At 31.6% G+C, this 27,327-nt stretch overlaps 1 protein-coding gene across 1 annotated transcript in view; it reads left to right on the forward strand.

The window, feature by feature from the left end:
• LOC128183325 (phosphatidylinositol phosphatase PTPRQ-like) overlaps positions 1 to 27,327 on the forward strand; it is a 97,344-nt gene that overhangs the window by 32,165 nt on the left and 37,852 nt on the right. The window contains exons 22-32 of the mRNA XM_052852286.1: positions 2,269 to 2,559; positions 8,066 to 8,341; positions 9,331 to 9,627; positions 10,193 to 10,471; positions 11,972 to 12,253; positions 12,381 to 12,665; positions 17,310 to 17,507; positions 21,576 to 21,662; positions 21,758 to 21,969; positions 22,236 to 22,268; positions 23,609 to 23,783. Of these exons, the coding sequence (XP_052708246.1) occupies positions 2,269 to 2,559; positions 8,066 to 8,341; positions 9,331 to 9,627; positions 10,193 to 10,471; positions 11,972 to 12,253; positions 12,381 to 12,665; positions 17,310 to 17,507; positions 21,576 to 21,662; positions 21,758 to 21,969; positions 22,236 to 22,268; positions 23,609 to 23,783 (2,415 nt within the window). The remainder of the gene's footprint in view (positions 1 to 2,268; positions 2,560 to 8,065; positions 8,342 to 9,330; positions 9,628 to 10,192; positions 10,472 to 11,971; positions 12,254 to 12,380; positions 12,666 to 17,309; positions 17,508 to 21,575; positions 21,663 to 21,757; positions 21,970 to 22,235; positions 22,269 to 23,608; positions 23,784 to 27,327) is intronic.

Below are 27,327 nucleotides of genomic sequence, written 5' to 3' on the forward strand. Positions count from 1 at the left end.
AATTTAAATGTATTTTAAAAGAGTTTTTCATGAATATATATATGAAATAATGTAATAAAATGAAGTTAAATACGGAGATCTGATTGAAAGTCATCATTATTTAGGAATGACTGTAAAGATTAACCTGCACAAGATGTTTTTATCTCAAAGCAAAAATATTGCGATGTAACGTCCCCAAAAATCTTACCAATGGCATTTTTTTTGCAAATATTATGATAAATCGGCCAAAAACAACGTTAATTTTGAGAGTATATTAGTTTTAGAGATCATTAATTTCTTTGTCATTTCTTTCTCATCTCTCAATACCCTTTAGAAATATATATTCAAAATAAATATACAGGATGAATATAAGTATTTAGGTCAATATGCATATATAAAGGCCAAGAATGATATAATTGTTATATTTCATTTGGTATAAGTGGTCAACAATAACTATGATGGTTAAATATATTTACAAATTGAGCTAAATTGAGTCTACTTTTCTGTGTTATTACATTTTGTGTTAAATTATTTTGCGTCCAGATCAACTCAAAATATATAAACGCAAAAGAAAAAATTGGGGTTGATTAAATTTTGTGTTAATTCAAATTTCTTTGCTACAAAGCATGTTCGGGCAGTGTACATTTGAGTTTGTTTAAATCCCTGGGGTAGGGTGGGTCCACAATGGAGGATGAAAAATGTACTAAGGGATATATAAAAGAAATCTTTTAGAATTTTTTCTGGAAAAACCAGTCGGTCAAAGAAGATGTAACTTAAGTGAAACCAACTTCAGACTGTGTTAATTCAAGTTCTCTGAAGTCATAATCCCTAGGGAAGGATGAGACTACATTATAGCGTCAAATTTTTACATAGGATTTGTATGAAATAATTCTCAAAAGCTCGAATTTTACAATATATGGCATAACATTCACCTTTATACAGGCTTTATGACATATTGTTAATTCTCAATTGACAGAGGCCCCTAACAAATCTTCAGCATTATAGTGGGTTCTAAGTTGATGTAGGTTTAGATAGATAGATAGATAGATAGATAGATAGATAGATAGATAGATAGATAGATAGATAGATAGATAGATAGATACAGTTGTTTATGATTTTTCTAAGAACTACCATGCTCAATATGATACGTCGCAGGTTGTTTAAGCGTCATATTTTAAATGTAATACTTAAAATCGTAAGATTAAATTACTGTTTTGAATCGGAAAAAAGCTTATAATTTTCCATTTCAGCAGATGTCATTGCAAAACAATCGGGTACATGTAATACATTACTGCCACCGCGGTGTTTTATCACAAGATAACTTTAAATATATTAAATATATTCCTTAATAAATGAGATAAAACAACACTACCCCCGAAGTTTCCCCGAAAAAAATAAGCATATCGAGTAAAGGAATGAAATCTCAGTTTAGTAAAAACTACTGCTAGAATGTATATTCTCTTCCAATAGATAGTTGTTCGTCCAGTTCTCTGAAAACCTTCCCAACTTGTATACACTCTTTGCACAGAAAATGGCATGGTGCACCAATCAACACATAGCAAAAGTTTCTATCAGCACTTTTTAAATTATCAAACTATTGATACGTGTTAAATGTGAACTTCAAATTATACGGGGCAGCGTTGTTCTAGTCTTATGTTTATATTATAACAACGACAGAGGAAAGCCTGGCCGAGAAATAAAAGCGTAATTACATACCTTTAAGCAAAATCAGATATATTTAACATCTGATCAAGAATGCTCTTGTTTATTTCTCATCTGATCTGTTTTCAATGCTTTCCGATCAAATTTACGCGACAAAGCAATTTCAGTTATGACGTCATCAATGTGTAAATCTGCGCAATACAATTTAATTACTGATCAAAAAATTGTCTCTGATATTTTTATTTGATTTAGGTCTGCGTTTTGATGTTTCGTTTTTTTTAATGGGTATATAGTAACCAAGATTTGTTATTTCGCGGAATTACATGCATATCTGACTATAAAACCATATTGTTAAAATAGGGATTGATTTTTCGTGGCTACTGTTGCTCAGGTGAGCGATGTGCTTCAGGGCCTCTTGTTATATTTGTTTTCGTTTATGAAGTAATTCATTGTATACTATTTTATTTTGCCTTATCTCAAACACTTCCTCATTTTTTTTATTACATTTTGCAAAAAAACTGTTGCATTTTTTTCTGTAATTTATTCTTTTGTGAAAAATGTGTATTATAATTCAAATTGTATTTATATGGAAAATTCTTAATAAAGACAAATCAGGTTTTTTTTCAGATGTGTACAACCTAAACTGCTCATCAAATCAATCAGACTATTTTAAAAGCCAGACAAATTCCTCAATCACACTTACACTGTCACCATTTGGAAACCATTCTCAGTTATGTATACTGAAATGGTCCGAATCAAATGTTTCTGAGTGTGTATTATCAAACTCGTCGTCAGACATAACCATAGATGGATTGGATTCAGGAAGGCCGTACAATTTCTCAGTTTATTATCTTCAGGAACACAATGATAAAACAAATCTGAGTAAATCTACGTGTACAATTGGACCCTATTACACAAGTAAATCTCTCTTTTTCTCTCTCTCTCTCTCTCTCTCTCAGTATCAAAGCGCTTCTTAAAATCAGCTTATACATGTATTAAATGATAACCAAACTGTCACTTAAAAAACTCGCCCTTAGATCAAACTCTTTCCTACGTTTGGTAATTTTTGAAAAAAATTATCTTGACAAAAACTGTAAATACATAATTTTTCGTTAAATGTGTTTTGTTTACTAACATCATAATCTTTTTCGATCTGTTTTATATATATATATATATATATATATATATATATATATATATATATATATATATATATATATATATATATATATATATATAAAAGCACTAAAAATAACCAACGACACGAACAATAAAGTAAAATATTGTCAAATTTTCGGGACAACCCGTCCCTTCTTCAGGACAACAAAATAAAAACTCCATAAGAAAGAAGAAAAACATCTACAAAACTAGCACTAAACTAAACTAAATGATATATAAAAACTAGATAATGTTTAAACACCGGATCAAAACGTGGCAGCTACATCTTTATATTTAAGAATTCGAGCCCGAGAAAGAAAAATCCCGTCCGACGCAGCGGACGGTCTATGAAGAAGTGCTGAAAGATAACGCGAACGAATTAACTTGCTAATTGGGGGTTGCTGTTAATTAAGTTGTACTAGTAAGATAATTCGTAGTGAAAGTTTGTAGGGAAGATTGGCCCTGTAAAAGACCACATAAATAATCATGAATGTAAAAACTAATGGAAGTGAAATAAAGCAAAAGAACAAAACCGATTAAGGAAATAGCTAATAATTTGAATAAATAACATGATTTATAGTTTGTACATGGACCGAAAAAGATGAAGATGGTGATATTGCTACGAAAACAAATCAGTACTTAGTTGATGTTCATTTTGGTGAAGTCACTTAATTTGTTAATGCCGTCAGGGCGGAATGACTTCAGTCTATGCATCCAAAATTTTTCTTTGTTTTTTCTCTCCGCATCTGTCCAGTTAGGGTTGTGATCAATGACCAAAACCATCATGTCCTCCCATTTGTGATCATCTAAATTAAAATGTTCCCCGACGGGTTCTTTAATTTTCTTAGTTTTGATGGTGGAACGATGATTATTGATGCGCCTGCGGAGGTCTCCTGTTTCCCCTACGTATTGTTTCTGACAAAATTTACAATTGATGAGATATACAAAATTGTCCGTACGACAAGAAGTATTTTGATCCGGTGTTTAAATATTATCTAGTTTTTATATATCATTTAGTTTAGTTTAGTGCTAGTTTTGTAGATGTTTTTCTTCTTTCTTATGTAGTTTTTATTTTGTTGTCCTGAAGAAGGGACGGGTTGTCCCGAAAATTTGACAATATTTTACTTTATTGTTCGTGTCGTTGGTTATTTTTAGTGCTTTTTTATATCTCATCTTATAACCTTGTATCTTTTGATCCGACACTTTAGATAACGAGTGTTGTTGGTTTGCTAGTGCTTCTTATATATATATATATATATATATATATATATATATATATATATATATATATATATATATATATATATATATATATATATATATATATAAAGTCTCTTTTTCAATGAATAATAAAAAACTTTAAAACACTGTTTCAAAATAACAATAATATAATTATTAAAAAAACGGTCGAATTATTTTGAAAGTGTTTTAAAGTTTTATAATATATATATATATATATATATATATATATATATATATATATATATATATATATATATATATATATATATATATATATATATATTATTGTTGACTGCAATGTAAGCAATCAACAGTAAAATGGAAATCACTTCATGAATTAGATGCTTTTTATTTTATAGTTTTTATCAAATGTTACATGCTTAATACACGGTTAAACCTTGCGGCAAAGTATTAAGTCGTAGAGTTATAAGCAAGATACATAGTTTGTCATTTCAACAAGGCTCCTTTCCTGGTTTCGTTTATGTAGGTTAATTATACCAGTCAAAAATCTATTTCAATCTGATTTGTCGATCATCCTATTCATTTAAAGCATGTACAAACAGTTCCTAACGTTTAACACATTCATTTTAGGTTTAAAACTTGAGTTTTCAATTCAACCATAAAAATGTAAAAATTGAAAACTTTTGCCTTACTTATAGTGGAGTGACAATACCATCAAAAATTTGATTTTAATGTATCACCCTACCTCACGTCTCATTTGTACATTTTTGAAAAGATATAATAGTAATTAATAATTTTCGCCCGGTCGTAGAAATTTCTATGGTCAAATTTTAAAATAATTAAAGATCAAAGATCAATGACGGAAATATGAGCAAACTTATACAATCTGAGATAATCTGTCAAAAATTCACGAATTATCTATCAATTTTAAATATTTTTATAATATTTTAGCTTTTGTAAGTTGTAAATATTGATCTGAAACAAAAATAATAATGTATTGTCGTGAAACCGATATTATGTAAACATATATTACTCAGTACATGTGCATAAGGCAATAAGCCTTACCTTATGACGAACAAACAATTGACATTGGCATGGACATCAGACAATACAACAAGATAGGTGTTTACGGGTAGGCGGGCGAAACTGAACTGACTACTCTGGAGCTCCAAGTATGGGGTGGGCAGTGGACCAGGGTCAGAGGTCATTTACATATTTAACATGTATTAGCATAACAATGTACATTTCACTACATACATTGTATGTTCGTATAATGAAGCGTTTTCCTTCAAATAATTATTATACTTTTGAAGGTTAAAATGTAAATTTATATGAATATTTTAAAACAATCACATACAAATTAGAAATTAAGACCATAAAAATTAAAATTAACAAGCGAAAAACAATTAATTTAAATAACTTTACATGTATAAAAAGGAAGTATTGATTATCACTTCAAATTAATTAAAATTTCTTAAAGAAGGATACAGGTACATAATAATTGTTTATATCTAAAAGAAGAGATGACATGAAATATATTTTTTCATCTGTTTGTCTATTTGTTTGATCTCATTGGAACTAATAGGACTTCAAATGTCAATTGAAAAATATAAAGTTTCATTTCTCTTGACGTTAACTATTAGGGCACAGATAAAAGAGGATGTTTCACGCAATAATAGGTAATCAATGTATAACATTTTTAATAATCCATGAATCAATAAGACCTTGCAATCCATGATTTTTTAAAATGCTACAAGTCCAATAATATTTTGTAATCATTATTTCATTACTTTAAAATTGAAAATCACGAAAGACATAAGAATAAATACAAAATAAACAAATATAAGATAAGATCAGATATTCTTTATTTCCTCCACATTATTGGAGAGTATTATGTTGTTTAACATGAAACTAAATAACAAAGTCATTTTTTACAGTATCTTTTTTCCTTTTATATATAATTTCCTTTTCTTCTTCGTTTGCGGTATGAAATATTAGAACCCCCCGATTTCAGGAATAATATATTTGATTGAATCGTTACCTTAGAAATTTTTAACTATGTCTCGAAAAAACCATAAATACAAGTAAATATAACTTTTAAAAGATTCTTGACAGACAATCTAAAGTACTTAATATGATCATTTCTTCAATTAAATTTTCTTATAAAACTAATTTGATTAGAAATCTCTAAAATCGGTCAAAACTGTTTAAGGGGGAATGTGCAAGTAAGGGAAAATACGAAATATCACAGTGAATCGAAGTATTTCAATATACAGAACTAATAATATTTTTATACGTTTGTCTTTACTACAGTGTGTATATTATTAAAACATATATAAAGTATTACTGTAGTTGCCTTAGTATCTGAAGATGCGATCTTTTCGATCTTTTAAGCATGTAACATTATCGCATAAACAATCCTCCTTGTGGTTCTCAGTTTTTAAATACGAGACTTAGAGTTATTCTATGTTTGATTTATTTACAAGTAGTAGTAGGCCTCCATCGGTCGCAGACGACCATGGGATATTGTATCCTATTTCGTCTTTCTCTGACAGCAACGTTTTTGGCTGAAACGTCCTATACGGGAGAGACATTCTTTGTCGCAAAAGTCACATCTGGGTTTAGACGCTGCTTTCGTTGTGTGCGTTTGTTTTCTGCTGCATGCACAAGCTTTTCTTCCCCTGACTTGATCTGTCTAAGTAGTGTGGACCTCCATCTGGGTCGATCTGCTGCAAGGTATTCCCAAAATCGCATGTCGATATCAATGGCCTTCATGTCTCTTTTTACGACATCCTTGAATCGAAGTTGTGGGCACCCAGTGCTTCGTTTCCCAGATCTCAATTCTCCATACAAGATGTCCTTGGGAATACGTCCGTCATCCATTCGACGCACATGCTCGAGCCAGCGTAACCTGCGCTGGCGAAGCATAGTGAACATGCTTGGAAGTTTCGCCCCAGACAGGACCTCGGTTATAGGCACATTGTCCTGCCATGAAATGACCAGGATGCGGCGCAGACATCGCAGATGAAACAGCCTTGTTTGACACCGCTATTGATGCTGAATGGCTCCGAGGAATTACCATTGAACTGTACTGTCCCCTTCACTCACATAGAACCTTATGTAGGGGTGACAACAGGGAGCTCTTGCACTGTTTTAGCAAGTATGGAGGGATTCCATCGTTACTAGGAGCTTTTCCTGAGGCCAGGTTGTCAATAGCCTTACTTAGTTCTTCTAATGTTGGTTCTACATCAAGTTCATCCATGGATGGCAGGCACTCAATGGCGTCCAGGGCTGAGACAGTCACAGTGTTCTGAGTAGAGTACAGGTCTGTGTCTCCATTTGTTGTTTTTTGTCTGAGAGTACTACGCCAGATGATGACTTTAGGGGGGCTGTTTTGCACTGAGTTGGTCCTGCGGCTCTTTTAATACCATCGTATATGCCTCTTGCGTTACCAGATATAGCGGCTGTCTGGATGGTCTCGCTGAGTTCTTGCCAGTATTCATTTGCGCAGAGTCTAGCCATTCGCTGGACTTTTTAATGGTAAGAAAAACATTAAAAATGTATACTTGCATCGGACTTTTAGACAACTATGACTGTTAAATCAAGAAAATATATTAATTCAAGTTTTTAATGGTGGAGAACAAGAACGGTTGACAACAAAATAAATAGAACTTAAAAGATATGCTTAAATCCTCAATTTTTCGCATTTTAAAAAACTATTTGACCTGAGAAAACTCTACGACCGAACAAAAATGTTTGAAAAGGATGATATCTTAAAGAAAAAATAACTTTCAGCCGAGAGGTATGCCCGTCAATTAAACTCGAAAAATAAGCGACTTTATCTATCTTTGTCACTCCACTATAGAGCATTGTAAACATTAACATTGGGAAACTAATTTTTGACCAAAACGTGACCATGTCTTTTTAACACAGCAAATTCTTAGCAGAAAATTATATGTTTTGTTTTAAAGTGCATATTTAAAATTACGTATCGAATATATCTATTAGTACAGCAATTTATTATTTTTATTTTTTTTTTTAAATCTTTTTATTTTAATTTAAGGACCAGAGAGACCAGATTGCTCACAATTCAACCAAACAGAGCAGCCAAAAATCACGAATACAACAATTACTCTCGGAAAATATTTCATTTCAAATAATTTATGTGCAAATGTAACATCAACGAAACATAAACCAGATTCGCACCTTGTTTTTAGTGAATCAATAGGGGATCTATCTGCTGCGACTTCCTACAAAATCTCGTTATTTAAATTCTTGAATGGATCGGATGGTCCCTTACTGAGTGCAGAGGGTTGTCCTCTAGGAACCTTTCATACATGTGAGTCAAATATGCGGTTCATTTAAGTACTAGGAAGTTAATTGGATATTGCAGAAAGTTTTTGTACAATTTATTTTAATATATTTCTATTTTAAAGTGAAGTTCTACGCGTCAGTGACAGTTCTCTCCCCACAACTACAAATTATTCAACTTTGAACAGGGATTTCAAATCCTAAATTATAAATATAATTTTAAAAAGTTAATCATATAATCATATAATAAAATACAAAAGTAAATTGAATTTGTAGTCTGCTACAAATATTTTACTAGTATCTAAATTTAATAATAGTTCAATTTTTAATGCAAAATGAATTTTCCATACATAAAATGACACAATCATGTATATTTTTATGCAAATGTTGACTGGGACTGATCGCTACGTAATTTGTATTAGCCCACGAAGGACGAAAACTTGTCCAAAGGGATGGGTAGTAACAACAGGGTTAGCTTTCAACTTAAAAACATACAATAAATTTTTCCTGGAAACATTACCACAATTTTGTTGCAATACAAACAACACCAAAATTAAGAAAGGATTCCAAAATAATTTGGCTGGCACACTTTACAATCTCGGCATAAAAATAAAGTTTGTGTTTCGTTCATTTATCAAACGGTTGTTTGATTCATCGCTGTTAAGTGGAAAAATAGTATAAATTGGCTCCACAGTATTTTAAAATCATTGCATTTGCTCGCTGGTAAAGACATTGTTTCTTGTGTGTGTGTGTGTGTGTGTGTGTGTGTGTGTGTGTGTGTGTTATTTTAGATTGTTATGATTACACCTTATTTTGTTTGCAATGGTATGAATATATATCACCTTTAAAAAGCCAACAAATCAAGCTTTAAATAGTTGGTTACTTTTTTATTGTTTTCCTAGCCAGTCAGCATGTACCCGACCAGTTATTTTTTTATAGGTTGATTATTTTGTTTTGATAAGAGTTTTATAATGAGTATAGACGACTTATAATACAATTTTACTTTACTTTCTTCAGTACCTAAGGACCCTCATTGTCATGTTATTCCAAATAAAACATCTGTAACGAATCGAACCAGCAAAAGCATTACACTGAACACAACCCAGTTACGGAACCACAGTGAGGAGAATCAGTTGTGCGTTCAGATTTATCCTAATCCCTCCAAATGCAACCCAGTCGGACTTATTACAATGTTTGATCACCTGAATTCATCATCTAAATACAACTTTTCAGTGTTTTCTTATTATAATGTATCAGACAACGGTTATATGGTTCTCAGTGAGAAACACTGTCCACTTGGCAATTACTATACTTGTAAGTCCTTGGATGTATTCATATCTTATCCTAGAAAAAAATTGATAAAATTTCAAATTATTTTTTGCATTATCAACATTAACATAGCTAAGAAACATTTATAATAATTGTTTGTTTAAAAGATATGCTCCAAATACTGTATCATTCATTCCATTGTCTAAAGCAAGCTACATTCAATGAATCTTTATAGTTTTTTTGTGCTTTACACACTTTGTATTGTACTGATGAGCGAGTAACAAATTCAATAGCAACACAATTAAACAATATCATACTGGTGTGGATAGTTTCGATGCCCGAAAGACTGTCTATATAATGTTTTTATGTCGCTCAACAGAATTATATGCTATAAAAAGTAGAACACCTTGATGATCTATGACACTAAATGTTAACTTATCGATAGTTTTGTTTTTGTTACATTTTTATTTTTGCTTTACGCTTCTAAAAAAAATATTTTTCTTTTTTTTTCATTTTAAATAATTATCCAAGACAGAGAAGGACAGATAAACATACAGATAGATAGATGATAAATAGATAGATAATACATAGTTTTCCATTCTATTTTCAGTACCCGCGAGTCCAAACTGCAAAGAAATAAAAGCAAATGTCACAGTAAAAAGCAAAATGGCTACGAATATTACACTTGACTTTACCAAAGTAGCTGTTGATATTAGAGAGTCGTTATGTGTTAAACCCCAATACAACTTGACCTGCATACATTATTCATCTCCCACTATGACTTTTCAACAACTGAACATTTCTGAAAGTTACAACTTTTCTGTGTATTCCTACCTCGACAATCCGTTCCTCCGTAGTCACAATTCCTGTAAAATCTTAACCTATACAGGTAAGTATTATAGTGTATTTCCTTTTAACTGAACTTAAATTTGTTATGAACTGGATAATTATTATTTTCATGTATTAAAAATTTATATTTGCATACTTTAAAATGATACATCTTTTAGATGAACTTACACGCTTCTTAATTCAGTTTACTTTTTAGCTTACCTGAGCTGAAAGCTCAATTGAGATTTTTTGATCACATTTTGTCTGACATCCGTCTGTCTGTGTTTCCGAATGTCCATAAACTTTTCACATTTTCAACGTCTTTTCCAGAAATACTGGTCCAATTTCAACCAAATTTGACACAAAGTATCCACTAGCAAAAGGAATTCAAAGTTGTAAAAATAGAGGACCACCTTTTTTTATAAGGGAATTTTAGGAATTATTGAAAATGTTCGAAAAAGATTTTAAAATCTTTTTCTCAAGAACCATTTGGCCAGGGAAGCAGAAACTTATTTGAAAGCATCCCCAGGCAATTTAGATTCAAAGTTGTAAAAATCATGACCCCGGGGGTAAGGTAAGGCCACAATGGGTGGTCGAACTTTTACATAGGAATATATAGAACAAATCTGTCATAATCTTCTCAGAACTAATTAGCTGAGCAAGCTGAAACCTGTGTAGAACCATCCTCATATAGGGTAGATTTAGGTTTGTGAAAATCACAATCCCTGTGAGTAAATTGGGGTCCCAACATGTGGAGATCAAAACGTTTACATACAAATATATATAGAAAATGTTTAAACATCTATATGCCTAAAAATGTTGTAACTTTTAAAAGTGAAAACAACAAGGTAATGTAGATTCAAATTTGCTCAAATCAAAATCTGAAGAGGAGAATTGGGCCACCATGGGGATCTAATTTTCAAAGGAAAACATTTTAGTTATTAACAAAAACTTAATGGTTATAATAGTCTATAATGGCTTAATTTACATGCCATCATTTTGATTTATTGCTGATTCTTAAAAATTGTTTAGACTTTGGCCCCTTGACGATTCTTTGGCCTCACAAGGGGTTCAAACTTTGATTATTTAGGGTCTTTTTAGGAACTGCAATGCTCAACATGTGATATCACTATAAACTAATCTGTTTTAAAAAGGGGGAATAGGATTTTATTTATACAGGACCTGTATGTGTTAAAGTACATTGTCCAGATATTATGACACCATTAGGTTGTTTTTAGCGTATCTATTATTCCTCACGTGAGCGATATGGCAAATGGTTCTCTTTTTCTTCTAAACAATTGTTTGATAAAAAATTGAATACTTGTGTCTTCTTGTTCATTTTATTCATGTCTTATATTTCTTGTATTTTGCAACGTTGTAAAATGTTTGAAAGGCCAGAATATTGAAAACAGCAATCCAAACGACAATTCATTTAGCATTAACTTTTCAGCTAGTATAACATTTTGTGAACTCGTTTATTCAATAACAAACTGAACCACAGCTTTGTCGCAATGGTTGTAACTCAAAAAGCATGATTGAGATTTCATTTTTTTATTTATAGGTCCAGATATTCCTGTATGTAATCGTCATATAGTTTCTAATAGAACAACCACGAGCATGCTTTTGGATTTGAGACATCTTAATACCACTGGCGCTGTACGTTATATTGCTGACATATTTCCCGATGAATTAGAGTTAGAATTTTTTTTTACTAAAAATAACAATTTTATCAAAAATATTACAAACCTGACACCAGGAACAGCTTACACTCTTAGGATATTTGCCGTTAGTAAACATAATATTAGAAGTACAGATAGCTGCCACGTCAAGCAGGTGTACACATGTAAGTACTGGCTACGAATATTGTAAATTAGTGAGTGCGTCACAAAATGCAATAGAGCAAATTTATCATATCATTTTTAAATTTATTTAAATCTTTCTGGGTCGATTTTTTTGCATTCTATTTTTAGATCCCGGTCAACCAACAAATGAAAGTTATACACAGAATGCATCTAGCCTCCAGTTTAGTTGGAGCCCTTTTGGGAAGGTGGATACTTATGATTTAACAGTACTCTGCCATTGTTCCTGTTGTTCATGTTCAAAAAACACCTCCATTTCTGTGTCTAACAATGTCACAACTTATAATGTTACTGAATTAGAGCCTGGAACATACTGTAGCGTGAACGTTACAGCTATCTCAGGGGGATCTTCTAGTATTCCATTACAATTCAACAACATAGAGACAACTGAGAAAGGTAATTAGTAACAGAAATTAACTCCAGTGTGTTATAGAATTATTCTTGTTTTCATTGTTGATAAATGGAGTTAATTTATTCTGAGATCGGCTAGAGCTTTGGTTTTATGGTTTTATAATTGTTATTTTTGTGTTTTGTACAATTCCCTGCAGTTTCCGTTCGTTAAATTATGTGATATTTGATTTATCGGATATTCATAGGATGATTATTTTATCAAAGTAAATTTGTTTATTCATGTAATGAGGTGGTGAATAATTGGAGTATGTGAATCCCCTAAAATGCCCTTGGTTTTTAGCTTACCTGAGCTGAAAGTTCAAGTTAACTATTCTGATCAAATTTTGTCTGTCGTCCGTCTGTCCGTCCGTATGTCCGTCTGTAAACTTTTCACATTTCAACATCTTCTCAAGAAACACTTGGCCAATTTCAACCAAACTTGGCACACATTATTCTTAGGCTAAGGGGATTCAAAGTTGTTTAAATTAAGAACCACGCTTTTTTACAAGGGGAGGTAATTAAGAATAATTGAAAATTTTCTAAAATTGTTCAAAAATCTTCTCCAGAACCATAAAGCAATGAAAGCTGAAATTTGTGTGGAAGCATTCTCAGGTAGTATAAATTCAAAGTTGTGAAAATCATGATCCCCGGGGATAGGATGGGGCCACAATGGGGATCGAATATATACATAGCTGTATATAGAATAAATCTTTAAAAATCATCTGCTCAGAAACCGTTAGGCCAGGAAAGCTGAAACTTATGTGGAAGCATTCTCACGTAGTGTAAATTCAAAGTAGTGAAAATCATTACCCCCCCCCCCCCCCCCGATGGTAGGGTGGGACCACAATGGGGAACCGAATTTTACATAGAAATATATAGAGTAAATCTTCTTTTCAAGAACCATTTAACTAGGAAAGCTGAACCTTACGTGGAAGCAGTCTCAAACAGTGTAGATTCTATGTTGTGAAAATTATGATCCTTGGGGGTAGGGGGGGGCACAATGGGTGTCGAATTTTTACATAGGAATAAAAAGATTATATCTTTAAAATCTTCATATGAAGAACCATTTGGCCAGGAAAGCTGAAACTTACGTGGAAGCAGTTTCAGATAGTGTAGATTCAAAGTTGTGAAAAAGCATAAACCCAGGGGGTAGGGGCCACAATGGGGGTCGACTTTTTATATTGGAATATATAGAGTTAATCTTTAAAATCCTTTAATAAAAAACATATTTGCGTAGAAATGCTGCAACATTAGTTAAAGCAACTTCAGATAGTGTAGATTTAAATTTGATCAAATCAAAATCCTTAGGAGTATGGTGGGGCCACATTGGGGATCCAGTCTTACAAAGGAAAACATTTAATCATTCACAAAAACTGAAATGTTATTATATATGCTTTTACTTATATGCAAGCATTTGTACATATTGCTGATTCTTTGAAATTGTTTAAACTTTGGCCCCTCGTCGATATTCGGGCCTCACAAGGGGTTCAGAGTTTTATGTAGGTTTAAATCCTGTATATAAATATTTGTTAAGGGTCTTTTGAGAACTGTAATGCTGAATGTGTTATGACTATAAAATCATCAGGTTAAAAAAGGGACTTGATTATGAATATAAGAATATTCAGGGGGAAACTATTTTTAGCTCACCTGAGCTGAAAGCTCAAGTGAGCTATTCTGATCACATTTTGTCCGTCGTCCGTCTGTCCGTCTGTCTGTCCGTCCGTCCGTCCGTCTGTAAACTTTTTACATTTTGAACTTCTTCTCTAAAACTGCTTATCCAATTTCAACCAAATTTGGCACAAAGCATCCTTATGGGATGGCGAATATAAATTGCAGAAATAAAAGTACGATCTGTATTCAAAGCGGAGAAAACCTTGAAACTGTAGAAAAAGGGGGGTGCATTTTTAAAAATCTTCTTCTCAAGAACTACCGAGGCAAATTCAACGTAGTTTAGCATAAATTATCCTTATGGGAAGGAAAATATAAATTGCAAAAATTAAGGTCTAAATCAGTTTCAAATCTGAGTTATTACGAAAATAATGATAAAGGAAAGGCGTGTTTCAGCTTCGGTTCGGTTCGGCATCCGGTAAAATGGGTAGGCAAGACTTGGCCTGGTCAAAACAAAAGATTGGCAGTTATTAATCTGCCAATCTCATTAAAATTTCAGGATATTTGATGGACCAGTTATATTTGTATTCGCTGTAAATATTGCCGCAAAATAATGCGTATTTGGAATTGACGATTGCCGATCTACCCCGGCTTTTATTTTGCCACGGCCCGGGTTTGCTTACCTATTTTACCAAGACTCGTATTCCATACTTCTAAAACGAGGTTCTTTGTTTAAAGCAGCCATGACATTATACGAAAAAGGGTCGATCTGACTATGATGAATTTGCTTGTTTATGCAACAGTTCGTGTATGAAGGGAAATTTTTGAAACATGCAAAATATATTGGTGCCGATTTTGTGAAGTAAATTGAGGCTAAATATTTCAATGCGTTGACAGATTTCACACATGACGTTGGTGTTAGCTAGGACTGATTTTCGTTTCGTATTCATTATTTATGCTTTGTAATTTAACCTGGGAACTCTCGTATTTCGTGATTTTTACGTATCAATTCAAACAGAGACTTCGGTAGATCAAACAGTTAACTCTTACCTGCCGAATTAAGCAAAATCTGATGTATCAAAAAAGTACTGAAATACAATTCATTCTATCGGTAATTCGGCATTATCTTTTGCGTAATGGTAGATTAATGCAATAGGTTTTGTTGAGATCGATGCTCGGCATTTTCTCGAGTTTATTCAGTTTAAATAGAGTTTGATATCGCTGAAGGAAATATGTAGGTATATATACATGTGTATATATGATTCATTTCGAAAAAATAAATTGTGTTCTTTATTTGTTATAGTGCATGCATGTTTCTTGTGTTTAATTGTTTACAATTTCTATTTACTAACCATATTTGAGTGTTAAGCTTCGAATTATAAGCAATTAAGATACAGAGATTTGCTCACAATTCTATGTTTGTACACAGATCTTAAAAACTAAAGATTAAAAAAGTAAAAAATTTGTCAATATTTATTAAGAAAATTTTCAAAGTCTGTTCTTCCAGAAACCAACAACTTATTGTATTGTAAACTTAACCTTTTTTCGTCATTATTACTCCTACTGTACATGTGATCCTTGACTGTGTTTGTGTACATTTGTATAAACTGATTTTGAACCTTAAATACCAATGAACTGGTCTTGAGTGAATAAAAGAATTGAAAATCTTAGGCCATTCTTTTTTTCCATTTTAAATGCTGAATAGGAAATACCAAGTTAAAAATCTTAAGCTGAATGTAATAAAGTCATGTCAACAAAATATGACTCAAACCTAGGGAAACTGTGAGCTCTGTATCTTGCTTATAATTCTACGATTGACGCTGAAATTTTGGTTGAACATTAGAAATTCTATATGAATTAGAGTATGTTAAATACTTGTACAAAAAAAATAAAAGAATGATATTCTGTATATACCTACTCTCTGGGGTCCCCTCATTATACAATAAATAATGTGAAATCTACATCAATTTTGATAGTTTTTCAGACACGAGTAAATAAAAACGACATCTTTAAAACAGTTTCCATAGTTTTGACACATTTCTGTTATGGGGATAAAATAATTATCGCTATTCCTAAGAAAATATCACAGCGGAAAATTATCCTGGTTTGTACGCGAGGTAAATAACAGTCATTTAATTATAATGGAAAACAAATTAAATTTTTGAATGTTTTAATTTGAGGAATTGAGCACATTGAGGTACAATTTTCTTCTTCACATCTATACATGAAGGATTTTTTAAATGAAATACAATAACTATTATATATTTTTTTTAAATACAGTAACAAGTAAGTAGTTGATGAAACAAATGTACCTATATGCTCTCATATATTTTGATCGCTTTACAAAGTGTGTGTGTGGGGGGGGGGGGGGGGGGCAGAACGAAAATATAGGGAATTGGAAGTTAACAACTTAACAGTGTACCCCTACCAAATGTTTAGTTTTATATCTTGCGTAGGATTTTCTTATTCTGGTAAAAAATAGTATTTCATGAAGGTACAATGTCAAAGATTACGTGTATGCAAAAATAATTGTAAAATTCGAATACTTGACAATATTTATTTTTTGTTATTCTACCGAGGGACCATATGGCACAATATCTTTTGAACGCCAATTGTTGCTCAGGTGAGCGATGTGGCCCCATGGGCCTCTTGTTTTATACAGGATCAACATGTATTTTAGCGTATTGTCCAAATATTTTGTATTATGACTCCATGAAGCTGATTTTATTATGTCTTTTGTTGCTGATGTGAGCTATGTGGCCAATTGGCCTCTTGTTTTTTCTTCTCCGTGTCAGTCTGATTAGAACTATGGTCAATAACCATCAATGACTTTTACCACTCCTATATACAAAGCCCCTTTACTTGATACCTATAAAGGAATTTTACCAGTGCCTTTATTGTATATATATATATATAGAGAGAGAGAGAGAGAGAGAGAGAGAGAGAGAGAGAGAGAGAGAGAGAGAGAGAACCAATTACATTGTGGCAAAAAAATAATTTAGAATGATTCACACTATATTTTTATTTCTATTTCCTCTTAAGCTCCTGGAGAAGTGTCGGGTGTAAATGTAACAAACATTACATGTAATGGATTTACAATAAGCTGGAGCAAACCTGACTTTCCGAATGGAGATCTTGTCAACTACCGCGTCAATCTACTTAATCCAGCAGAGACTATAGACGTTCCAATTTCAACACCAAGTACATCGTATAACACATCGTTTAATGACTTTTTACCAGGTTAGAATATAATCAGTTTTATTACCTAACAAAAATTATGTTCTTGTTTTATTACAGATTTAAAATTTTTGTCTATTATATATGTATAATCAGTTTTTCTTATCTGTTGAAAATGTTCCATTGAACTGCTGATGTTTTATTTGATAGAGAGCCGTTTACCCCTTAACCTCCCCCCCCCCCCCCCAATATGACTATATAGCTATTTTCCCCACAGAAAGATGGCTATATAGTAAGATGTCCCCTTACTTTGCCAATTAACCCCACTTGGAATGCCTACTATAGGGTAAACTTCCCCACTTTTACATTCCGATCATAACCATTCGTGACAATATTTTGCAATATTTGAGAAGATACTGATTACTCATCATGAAGGGTAGTATGTATTAAGCTCCTCCCGGAAATGACTGAGAAATTTTGACTTAATTTTAAAGAGAGGGTCAAGAGGAGATAAAATGTTATACCCCTTCGTTCCTTAAGGCGATCTGTTTCAAATCAATTAGAATTGACGATCCTAAATATCTACCGCTTTACGTCAAATTATCAAACGGTTGACCGAGTGCAATGAACTGGTGAGAAACTGGATTTTTTTTTACATTGATTGACTGTAAATTAAATCACAGAAAAGAAGGTATCATAATTGATTATGTAAAAAAAGACTTTTGTAAAATTTGTTTAAAAGTATTGAGCATTTCAAATAAGAAATACAAAACGCATACTATAAAAACTTATTATACTATTCATTTCATAATTGCAAGGCAGATTTATTAAGCTGAATTGCGCTGAACAGTAAAGAATCAATTAAAATACAGAAAATATTCTACCTAACATGTTTTTCTGAAATGAACTGACTTAATTTGTTTTTTCTTTAAACTGACAAAATATTTTTTTTATAATTTAATGCGCCATTGTGGAAAACAAAGAAGGTTTGACACACGGTAACGAAATCCCCCCCCCCCTTATTAAAAAAAACCAAGTTGTTGTCCTTTAAAAAAGGACTCAATACGAGGACCATTTGCAGGTGTTTCCAACGAAAACGTGAAAGCCTTTAGATTATCAGAGATTCAACCGACTCTAGCCCTCTGCTTTTAACCACTAAATTTGTACGTTGTATTACGTATACATGTATGTATAGCCCTGGCTTTTTATGTCAGAATTTAAAGGGTTCATACTTCTCAAATAATTATGATCTATCTATGAATGAAATTTGCATGTATAGTATCAGGCATTTGGTGAATTCTACTATTTGCGCACACATTACGATTTGCACTACTTTGTTAACTATGCAGTGACAGCTTTGTGTAAATCAAAAAATTCATATTTTTATGCATTTTTCTTGAGATTTAAACTTTTATACAGTGACATAATTATTCAATCATACTTAAATGCTTAAAAAATTTAATCGGGAGGTTCTCTAGACTCGCCTGCTATAAAAGTAAATTTTAGCTACATGTGTATTCGGAAAACAACAAAACATTGCAAATTATGCTATTTGATGCATGTTGTAGTTTCGGCATAACATTAACTTATTTCATAATACTGATAGTTCATATCACATGCCAATCATTTCTTTAAAAGGAATACTTTGTTTCTGTACTGTTTACCGACAACTTTACAGCGCCTTTGAACTTATGTGTGCATATGGCAAGGAATCCCGATCCCGATTCAGATAAACGTGTGCTAGCGTGGTTCCCTGAGCTACCCATTACGCACATGAACCAGGCTAGCTCATGCACAGGCTGAATTTTCCCCATAGCATCCGGTTTAACCTCGCTTATATATTTTCTGCGTTGACATAAGGGTCCACACAATAAAATTTTAAAAATCAAGACAGTTAACTGTTTTATCGCATGCGTATCTGAATATGCGGTGATTATCACTCACAGGATAAATTTTTGATATTTTACTGTGTGTTCTTACGTGACGTGACGCCATAGTTAAACATTACGTAGGTTAAGGTGGTTGATTGCCGTAGAATTAAAAAGTACATATTAATTCAGTTGAAAAGTGTTGAGTTGTAAATGTGAAGCATTTAGTGTTGTTTCAATTATTTTTCATAGAAAATGTTCAATAATGAAATGTTTGTTAAACTGCAAAGAACTTCTTTATGCGTAAAGTTGTTGACTTGTTGTTAATAACGTGTTGGGGGCTCACAATCACAATTTTTACTGAAATGATCAGATTACCAAAATATTTCGTAAAGCATGAGATAAACGAATCTCTCATGATTTGAAATGGTATATTATTTTTATTCAACGAGTTATGTTTTTATCCCCTCGCCAAGACTCGGGGATTAAAAAAAAACCCACAAATATCGTTAAATGAAAATCATATACCATCGCAAATCATGAGAGATTTATATTTATTCAGTTTGTTTTTATTTAGATAAAGTTTTAAAAGTTTCAATATATTCTATCTTACAGTATTCTAGAAACCCTATATTTGTTTTTTTTTATTTGTACAAATCAAAAATATATAAAAATTGTAAAAAAAAAAAAAAAAAAAAATTAAAACAGAAAAAGTGGAGAAGGAAAAATTAGGTATTGTGGGGATTAAACGCGTTTCTTAAACGGCAATGTATTTATATTCGAATTTTGCATATCTGCGCTTCATTACATTTGCAATGTCAAAAATAAATGCAAATTATTTATCAAAACCAAGATATGAAAAAAGAATATTTACGCCCACTCAACTTAAAAACCTTTTATTAATATGTCCACTTAAGTGTCGGTCCTATAACACATTAGGCTGTGCAGATCTATTGGGTATGTTATTTTTTATGCATGACTTTGTGTGTTATAGGACCGAGGATATCCCAAATTAAGCATTCAATGCTTAAGGATGACGTTTACTCATCGGCTGACGCCTCGGTTTTTATATTTCAAAACAACATTTCTCGACCACGGAGGTTATTCATCGACATACTCGAAACTCGTACTTTATTTCTTAAATAAAGGATTTGAATCTAAGACAGTCTGATCGTTATAAATAAGTACATTGTTAAAAAAATTAATTATGGCGTAATTTTGTTACCGGTGATAACGTCAATAATAATACTATGACGTCATAATGATTATGAAGGAACAATCATAGAATCAAGTTATAGAGCGTTAAATGTATTGTAAAACAACGATGAAACAGTCTATATTAGGCTATTGAACGAAGGTTTTAATTACTTTATCAATTTTTTCTTTTCCCCTTTGTTCAATTGGATTGTCCATATAAAGTTTATAAAACGGAAAAACCAAAAAATGCCCGTTGCCACAAATAACGAGGGGTTCACTAAGTTTAATTTTTCTGCACTCGCGCTGATGGACGTGTTGTTTGTGTATACGAATACGGTTGTAGAGTTTTTCCATTTTCTCCTTTTGCATCCACTACACGTAATGTATAAAAGTTTGTAAAATGGAGTGGATAACATTGTTAAATCAGGCTCGCTTTTAATTAATGTAAACGTTCATTTCTTCTTTCGTTGACACTATCTATGGTACACACTCACATTGCTAAGTTGTATGGATTTTCTTGTTTTGTATGGTTCGAATTGCAAGAAGTCTAATGAAGGTATTGACGAAAATATGTTGGTTTGTAAAACATGTCGGTGGTTAAATTGTTTCAGCATATTGAGATAAGGACATACAAAAATGGAAAAAAGAGTGCACTTTCGTTAAGCGTAAAGTGGATGTTTAGATCCAGATTATTAACAATGTTTCAGAAAACTATTTAAACCTTTTCATCCGGGGAGGTGGAGCTCCAATAAAGTGAATTTTTCTGTGCTGCATATCTATCACAATATTATGGTTATTTTCATCTTTACACATTGTATTTTTTATGTTGTTTCAATTCAATTTGTTATTTTTTTTTAATTGGTCCCATAAATTACATTATAAGATATTTTGGATTATGAAAAATTTCGTATATTTCTTTTCGTAATTTGCGCTGCATCGAAATGTCAACAAGGCAGGAAGTATTTTTCTACTATATGATTTTGTAATGTCATCAGTTTTACAGTGGGTTTTTTTTTATTTCGTTATTGATAAAATAATTAATCGCTATTGCATTTTTTCTCCCTAGGGGTCTGCTACAACGTGTCTGTCGCAGCTATTAATAAAATTGACGAAGGAAAAAGAATATATAGAACTGTATACACGACAGAGACAGGTATTATAAACCCTTGCTGGGCAATACAATATAGATTTTGAGCGCTATTTTTGTTTATAAAATGATAAATATTTGTATCCAATTTGATATTGTAGTTCCCTCCAATGTTACTAATCTAGTAACTTTGAATACCTCGTCCACGTCTATAGCAGTTTCGTGGTCAAAACCTCAAAAACCAAACGGTGTGATAAAAGGTTATCAGATCTTGGTATGGACAACAATGGAAGGCAAAATTCCTGAGCAGATTATAACACTTAGATGTGGGAGCTGCCAAAGACCATGTCATACCGCTTTAACTCAAGATAATGTACGACATATAATTGATAAATGATAAGTTATTTCTAATTACAGAAATATAATTCTTTACCTTTCAACATAATATCTATGATTATTTTCTACAATGCAAAACAATGCTTTATAAAGTATGAGGTAGACTGTTTCCCTGATGATATCAAGACATTGGAATAAATGATCACTTGTGGTATAACGACGAAATATTCCATTTCTTTATTTCATAATTAAACACTGAAATATATTGTTTTAAAATTTTGCCTTCATATACTTTTTTTCAAGCTTCAAAAATCAAGATTACCTTATGTAAACAAGGTACGTTTTATTTTTGAAGATATTTAAGACTCATTAAAGATCTTTACCCTTTTCAACATTATTCTGAATTATACATAGCAAATTCTTATATTTGTTTTTCAAAAAACAATGTACGTACATGTACAGTTGCATGATTTTTCTTTTTGAAAAAATTGTTAATATTTTTCTATTATCCTATCAAAACATATATTTGTTGTTTTTGGTGTCTACCGCAATAGATATTAAAAGGAAAAAAAATACTATTTTTTAAATAATAATATTTTTAATTATCCCTTAGCCACGAAGGACCGTTTTGGTCTATTTTAACAAACTGAGGAACATTTTCAGTTTCTGTAAAGTAAGGATATTGGTCGTTGCTAAAACTAGAATTAATTCTTATGTCAGATTCTGTCCAACAAAGAAGACAGAGTACAATATTCCTGTTTCTAAGAACATCGAAATGATTTGTTAATCCGAAAATTACAAATGCAACTATGTGGTTACATGAAGACAATAATTCTGCAAATTGCAGATTGATAAGAGGCGAATCATGAAATATTAGATGAATTAAATGTTATACTTCTAATCTAACAACTATTCTGGTATGGGTATGATTAGAAAATATGTGAAAGGCACATAATAAGATTTGCCAGCTTTCTGTTTTAACTACCTATGAGATATCAAAAAAGTAATAAACAAAAAGAACTGGCGATATTTAATACATCTTGCGAGAAACACAGTGTAAGAAAGCTTAAAAATCTTGATTGACAAATTATTTAGAAGTGCTGGTCCTTATAAATGTAAATCAGTGGTGTTTTAAATTTTAAAAGAAAAGATCTCAACTTCCTACGTCACTTATCTTCTGGGTACAAAATTTGTCTTGTGCTACATAGAGTGTAAGATGTTTATCATTCCTTATTCTACTAAATCTCAGCCACCTACGTTTCGTGTTGCTTTATTTCCTTATATCACTTGAAATTGTACTTTCTTAATATAAAGCATATGTGTAAGTTCTGAAAACATTTCGTATTACATAACTTCAGGAACATTTAAGTTATAAACTAATTTAAACTTGTCATATCATTTAAATCAACAAGTCTCTGTTATTAATGGTGTCGTACTAACACTCTTTTGTACTCATTAAGATTTTAAAAATAATTTTGTCTAATCGACTTTTTTCTTATTAACAATGACTACTATAACGAGAGAAGACCAATTTTTGGCTTTAAGAATATTTTCTTATAGTTCTTTTTATTCCTATTAATTTAAACTCATTTATGCTCTTTTTTAATTTATTTATAAATTTGAATTGTCTTTTATTTGTTATAAAATTGATAGTAAAACTGGCATAACATTAACAGGAAAAAGATGAAACGACAACTGTCCATAACGTATCTTTTACTGAAAGCAACACCACCTTACATTACGAGGTCACTGGATTGAAAATATTCACTTCATATGTCTTTAATGTAACTGCGTTTACATCAGTAGGACATGGGGAATGGGCAACAAATGTACGAAAGACATCGGAAGACAGTAAGCTTTCTTTTATTAATTTGTTGTCTTTGTTTATGAATCCTAATTGAGCAAGGATGTCAAAGAATCAATCGAAATCTAAGTTTTATCCGTACGTGTGTCTGATTTATTCAATTCAAAAAATGTAATATTTTTGCTGGATGAATACAAAATTTACAATATAACTATTGTGATTTTTATAGCTAAACTGTATCTTTTTGAAATATTATATTTACATCATCCAAATTAAAGGTATTACAGAAAAATTAACAATACATGTTTACACGTACCGATTAAACTTAACGTTATGACAAAAGGCTAAATGTTTTGGGGCATTCTGTATGTACATTTCCATGCATACTCATTCCTGCACAATGCTTTAGTACTTGTAACTATCAATATCTATTTTAAAAACCATTATTTTCCGTAGCTTATTTTTTTGGGAAAATGGTGTACTATGATTATAGTGTATGTTAGTATAAATATGTATGATTACCCATTTATTTTTCTAGAAAAAAACTTATATAGCAACTTAACTGTTGTACAGGATAACAAAAATGTAGTTTTGTTTCAATTTATATCTCAATGTTTTTGTCACTGAAGTGGTAAATTACAAAATTTTAATAAGTGTTTTGAATTTTTGATTTTTTTAAAAATATTTTCTTTGGTAGATGATTACATGGGTAAGGGTAGGTCCCTCGCTGTAGATTTTTCAGAGTTAAAATTTCATTTATGAAATTTTTATATCTAGCTTCGGAAATATCTACTTCCTCCTAAACACACCCATGAAGAATTGCCTGAATGTTTCAAATACATTTATTTAAATAGTGTATTGCAAGTTTCAGTTCAAAGACAGTTCAAGACTTTGTAATTGGAGCAATCAATATTCAACTGGTGCAGTAACCATAGACAAGAGAGAAAATTCAAGATTTTGAAAAATAACTTTGGGTATAAAATTCTTGGCATTTTGTCTCAATTTTCAACGTTAAAAGCACCCCAATCAACATTTAAAATTGGAAAATGACCCCCCCCTCCCGCACCGGTCAAGTTTCCTCGTTACATCGCTTACTAAATTATTTCCATTAGGATCCGAATTTAAAACTTGTATTGTAAATAGATAACACTGTCCCTGTGCTTAAGTTTTGACGTACTTTTTGAAGTTTAGCACACTCTGAGATATTTTTCTTTGTTTCATAAATCAACTTCAAAGTGGTGCACTGCCTTTTTGGAGTGTGTGCTGTACTTGTCTTTAAAAATTGAATAAAAAAAACGAAACACAGCGCTTTTACACGTCGCCCTTGTAAATCGAAGTCGATGACAAGGTCATTTTTTAAATGATATTAGTTCAAAGCCATCATATAAATATTATTTATAGCTCACCGAGACGAAGTCAGGGAGAGCTTTTGCTATGCCCCCGGCCTCGGCGTCGGCGTCCGGTTCTGGTTTAATTAATTGTTTTAGGTCTTGTATTGAAGTTATTACTTGTCCTATCTTCACCAAACTTGCATGGATTGTGTGTCGTATGATACTGATGCACCAGATATGCTTGAATGCTGAATCAGAGCCATACGTTTCGGATGATGGAGGAAGTTAAGGTTTTTAAAGCTAGTTAAAGTTTTTGGAGCAGGTGCCCTTTGATGAATCTATCTTCGTTATTACTGCTCCTAACGTCACCAAACTTGCATGGATGGTGTATATTGTGATACTGATGGACCAGACAGTCATGAACACTTAATCTGAGCCATAGGTTTCGGTTGCTGGAGGAGGTTAAGGTTTTAATTGCTGGTTAAAGTTTATGAAACAGGTGCCTAATGGTGATGATATCTTACCAGTTATTACTGGTCTTAACTTCACCAAACTTGCATGGATGGTGTGTTTTGAAATACTGATGCACCTGACAGGCTTGGATGTTGAATGTGAGCCATAGGTGGTCTTAACTTCACCAAACTTGCATGGATGGTGTGTTTTGAAATACTGATGCACCTGACAGGCTTGGATGTTGAATGTGAGCCATAGGTTTTAGATGCTGGACAAGGTTTAGTTTTTTTTGGAATAGGTCACATGTTTAATAAATAATAGTACTATTTTAAACTTGCATAGTTGTTTTAACTATAATATAAATAAATATAAGAGTTAGCTTCAGATGCAAAGCCTGATCTCCATTTTCAAGGATGCTAAAAATTATGTCTTGTTATTATTGATCCTAACTCAACCAAACATGCATGGATGGTGTGTCTTATTATACTGATGCACCTGACAGGCGTGGATGCTGAATCTGAGCCATAGTTTTGGATGCTAGAGGAGGTTAAAGTTTTAAGACTTGGTAAAGTTTTTGAAACAGGTGCCTTCTGATGAAAATATCTTAGTTATTACTGCTCCTAATTTCTCTAAACTTGCATGGATGATGCGTCCTATAATACCTATGCACTAGAATGCTTGAATGCTGAATCTGAGCAATGGTTTCGGATGTTGGATGATGTTTAGTTTTTTTGGAAAAGGTCACATTTTTATAGATAATAGCTTGCATAATTGATTTGACTATAAAATAAAAGATTCGTAGAGGTATCTTCAGATGCAAAGCGTGATCTCCATTATCAAGGATACTCAAAAAGTCTCCTATCTCACTCAGAACTGCTTGATAGATGTGTTTGTTGTTAAATGATATAACATGATTCTTAAGATATAGTACTGTATGATATGATACACTTTTGTTTAATATGATACAATATAATATTATATGTAATATTTTCAATTGTTAAACGATACGATATGATATTGTATCATTTTTTATATATTTGATGATACGATATTGTTTCATGATATTGTTATATATTGTATTGTATATTATGATACAATGTTGTATGATATGAAATTGTATCATTCATGTATTATTTTATCACATGATACTGTTATATATGATATTGCAATATATGATATAGTACTATATAATGCGATAGTGTATACTATATAATATCGTATCATACGATATTGTATAATATGATTTAGTTATTTATAATGTATTATTATGTCACATGAAATTGTTTTATATGATATTGTTATACATAATATTGTATCATATGGTAAAATATGTATGATATTATATTGTATTACATAATATCTTTCTATATCACATGATATTGTATCTTAAGATATGATACAATATGTATCAAATTATATTGTATCATATGATACAAAAATCATATAGTGTTTCAAATATGAAACAGTATCATATAATATAAACTCATACTTTATAATACAATATGATATCATGATGTACAATATTGTGATTTATTATGCGATATGATATTGTATCATATAATACTATATTGTATCATTTATTATGTGTTATGATATTGTATAATGACAATTTCAATAATGTAAAACACAGTACAATTTCATATCATGTGTCACAATATGATATCTCACAATTATTTATTACCGTTTTTAATTGTAATATATGGTATTTATTGTAAGTATGATAGGATGCATTTTTTTATAATTGTATTGATAAACATTGCATCATATAATACTGTTTGAAATGAACATATGATTATCATGCAATTTT

This window comes from Crassostrea angulata, chromosome 5 (genome assembly GCF_025612915.1).
Source record: "Crassostrea angulata isolate pt1a10 chromosome 5, ASM2561291v2, whole genome shotgun sequence".
Taxonomy (NCBI): domain Eukaryota; kingdom Metazoa; phylum Mollusca; class Bivalvia; order Ostreida; family Ostreidae; genus Magallana; species Magallana angulata.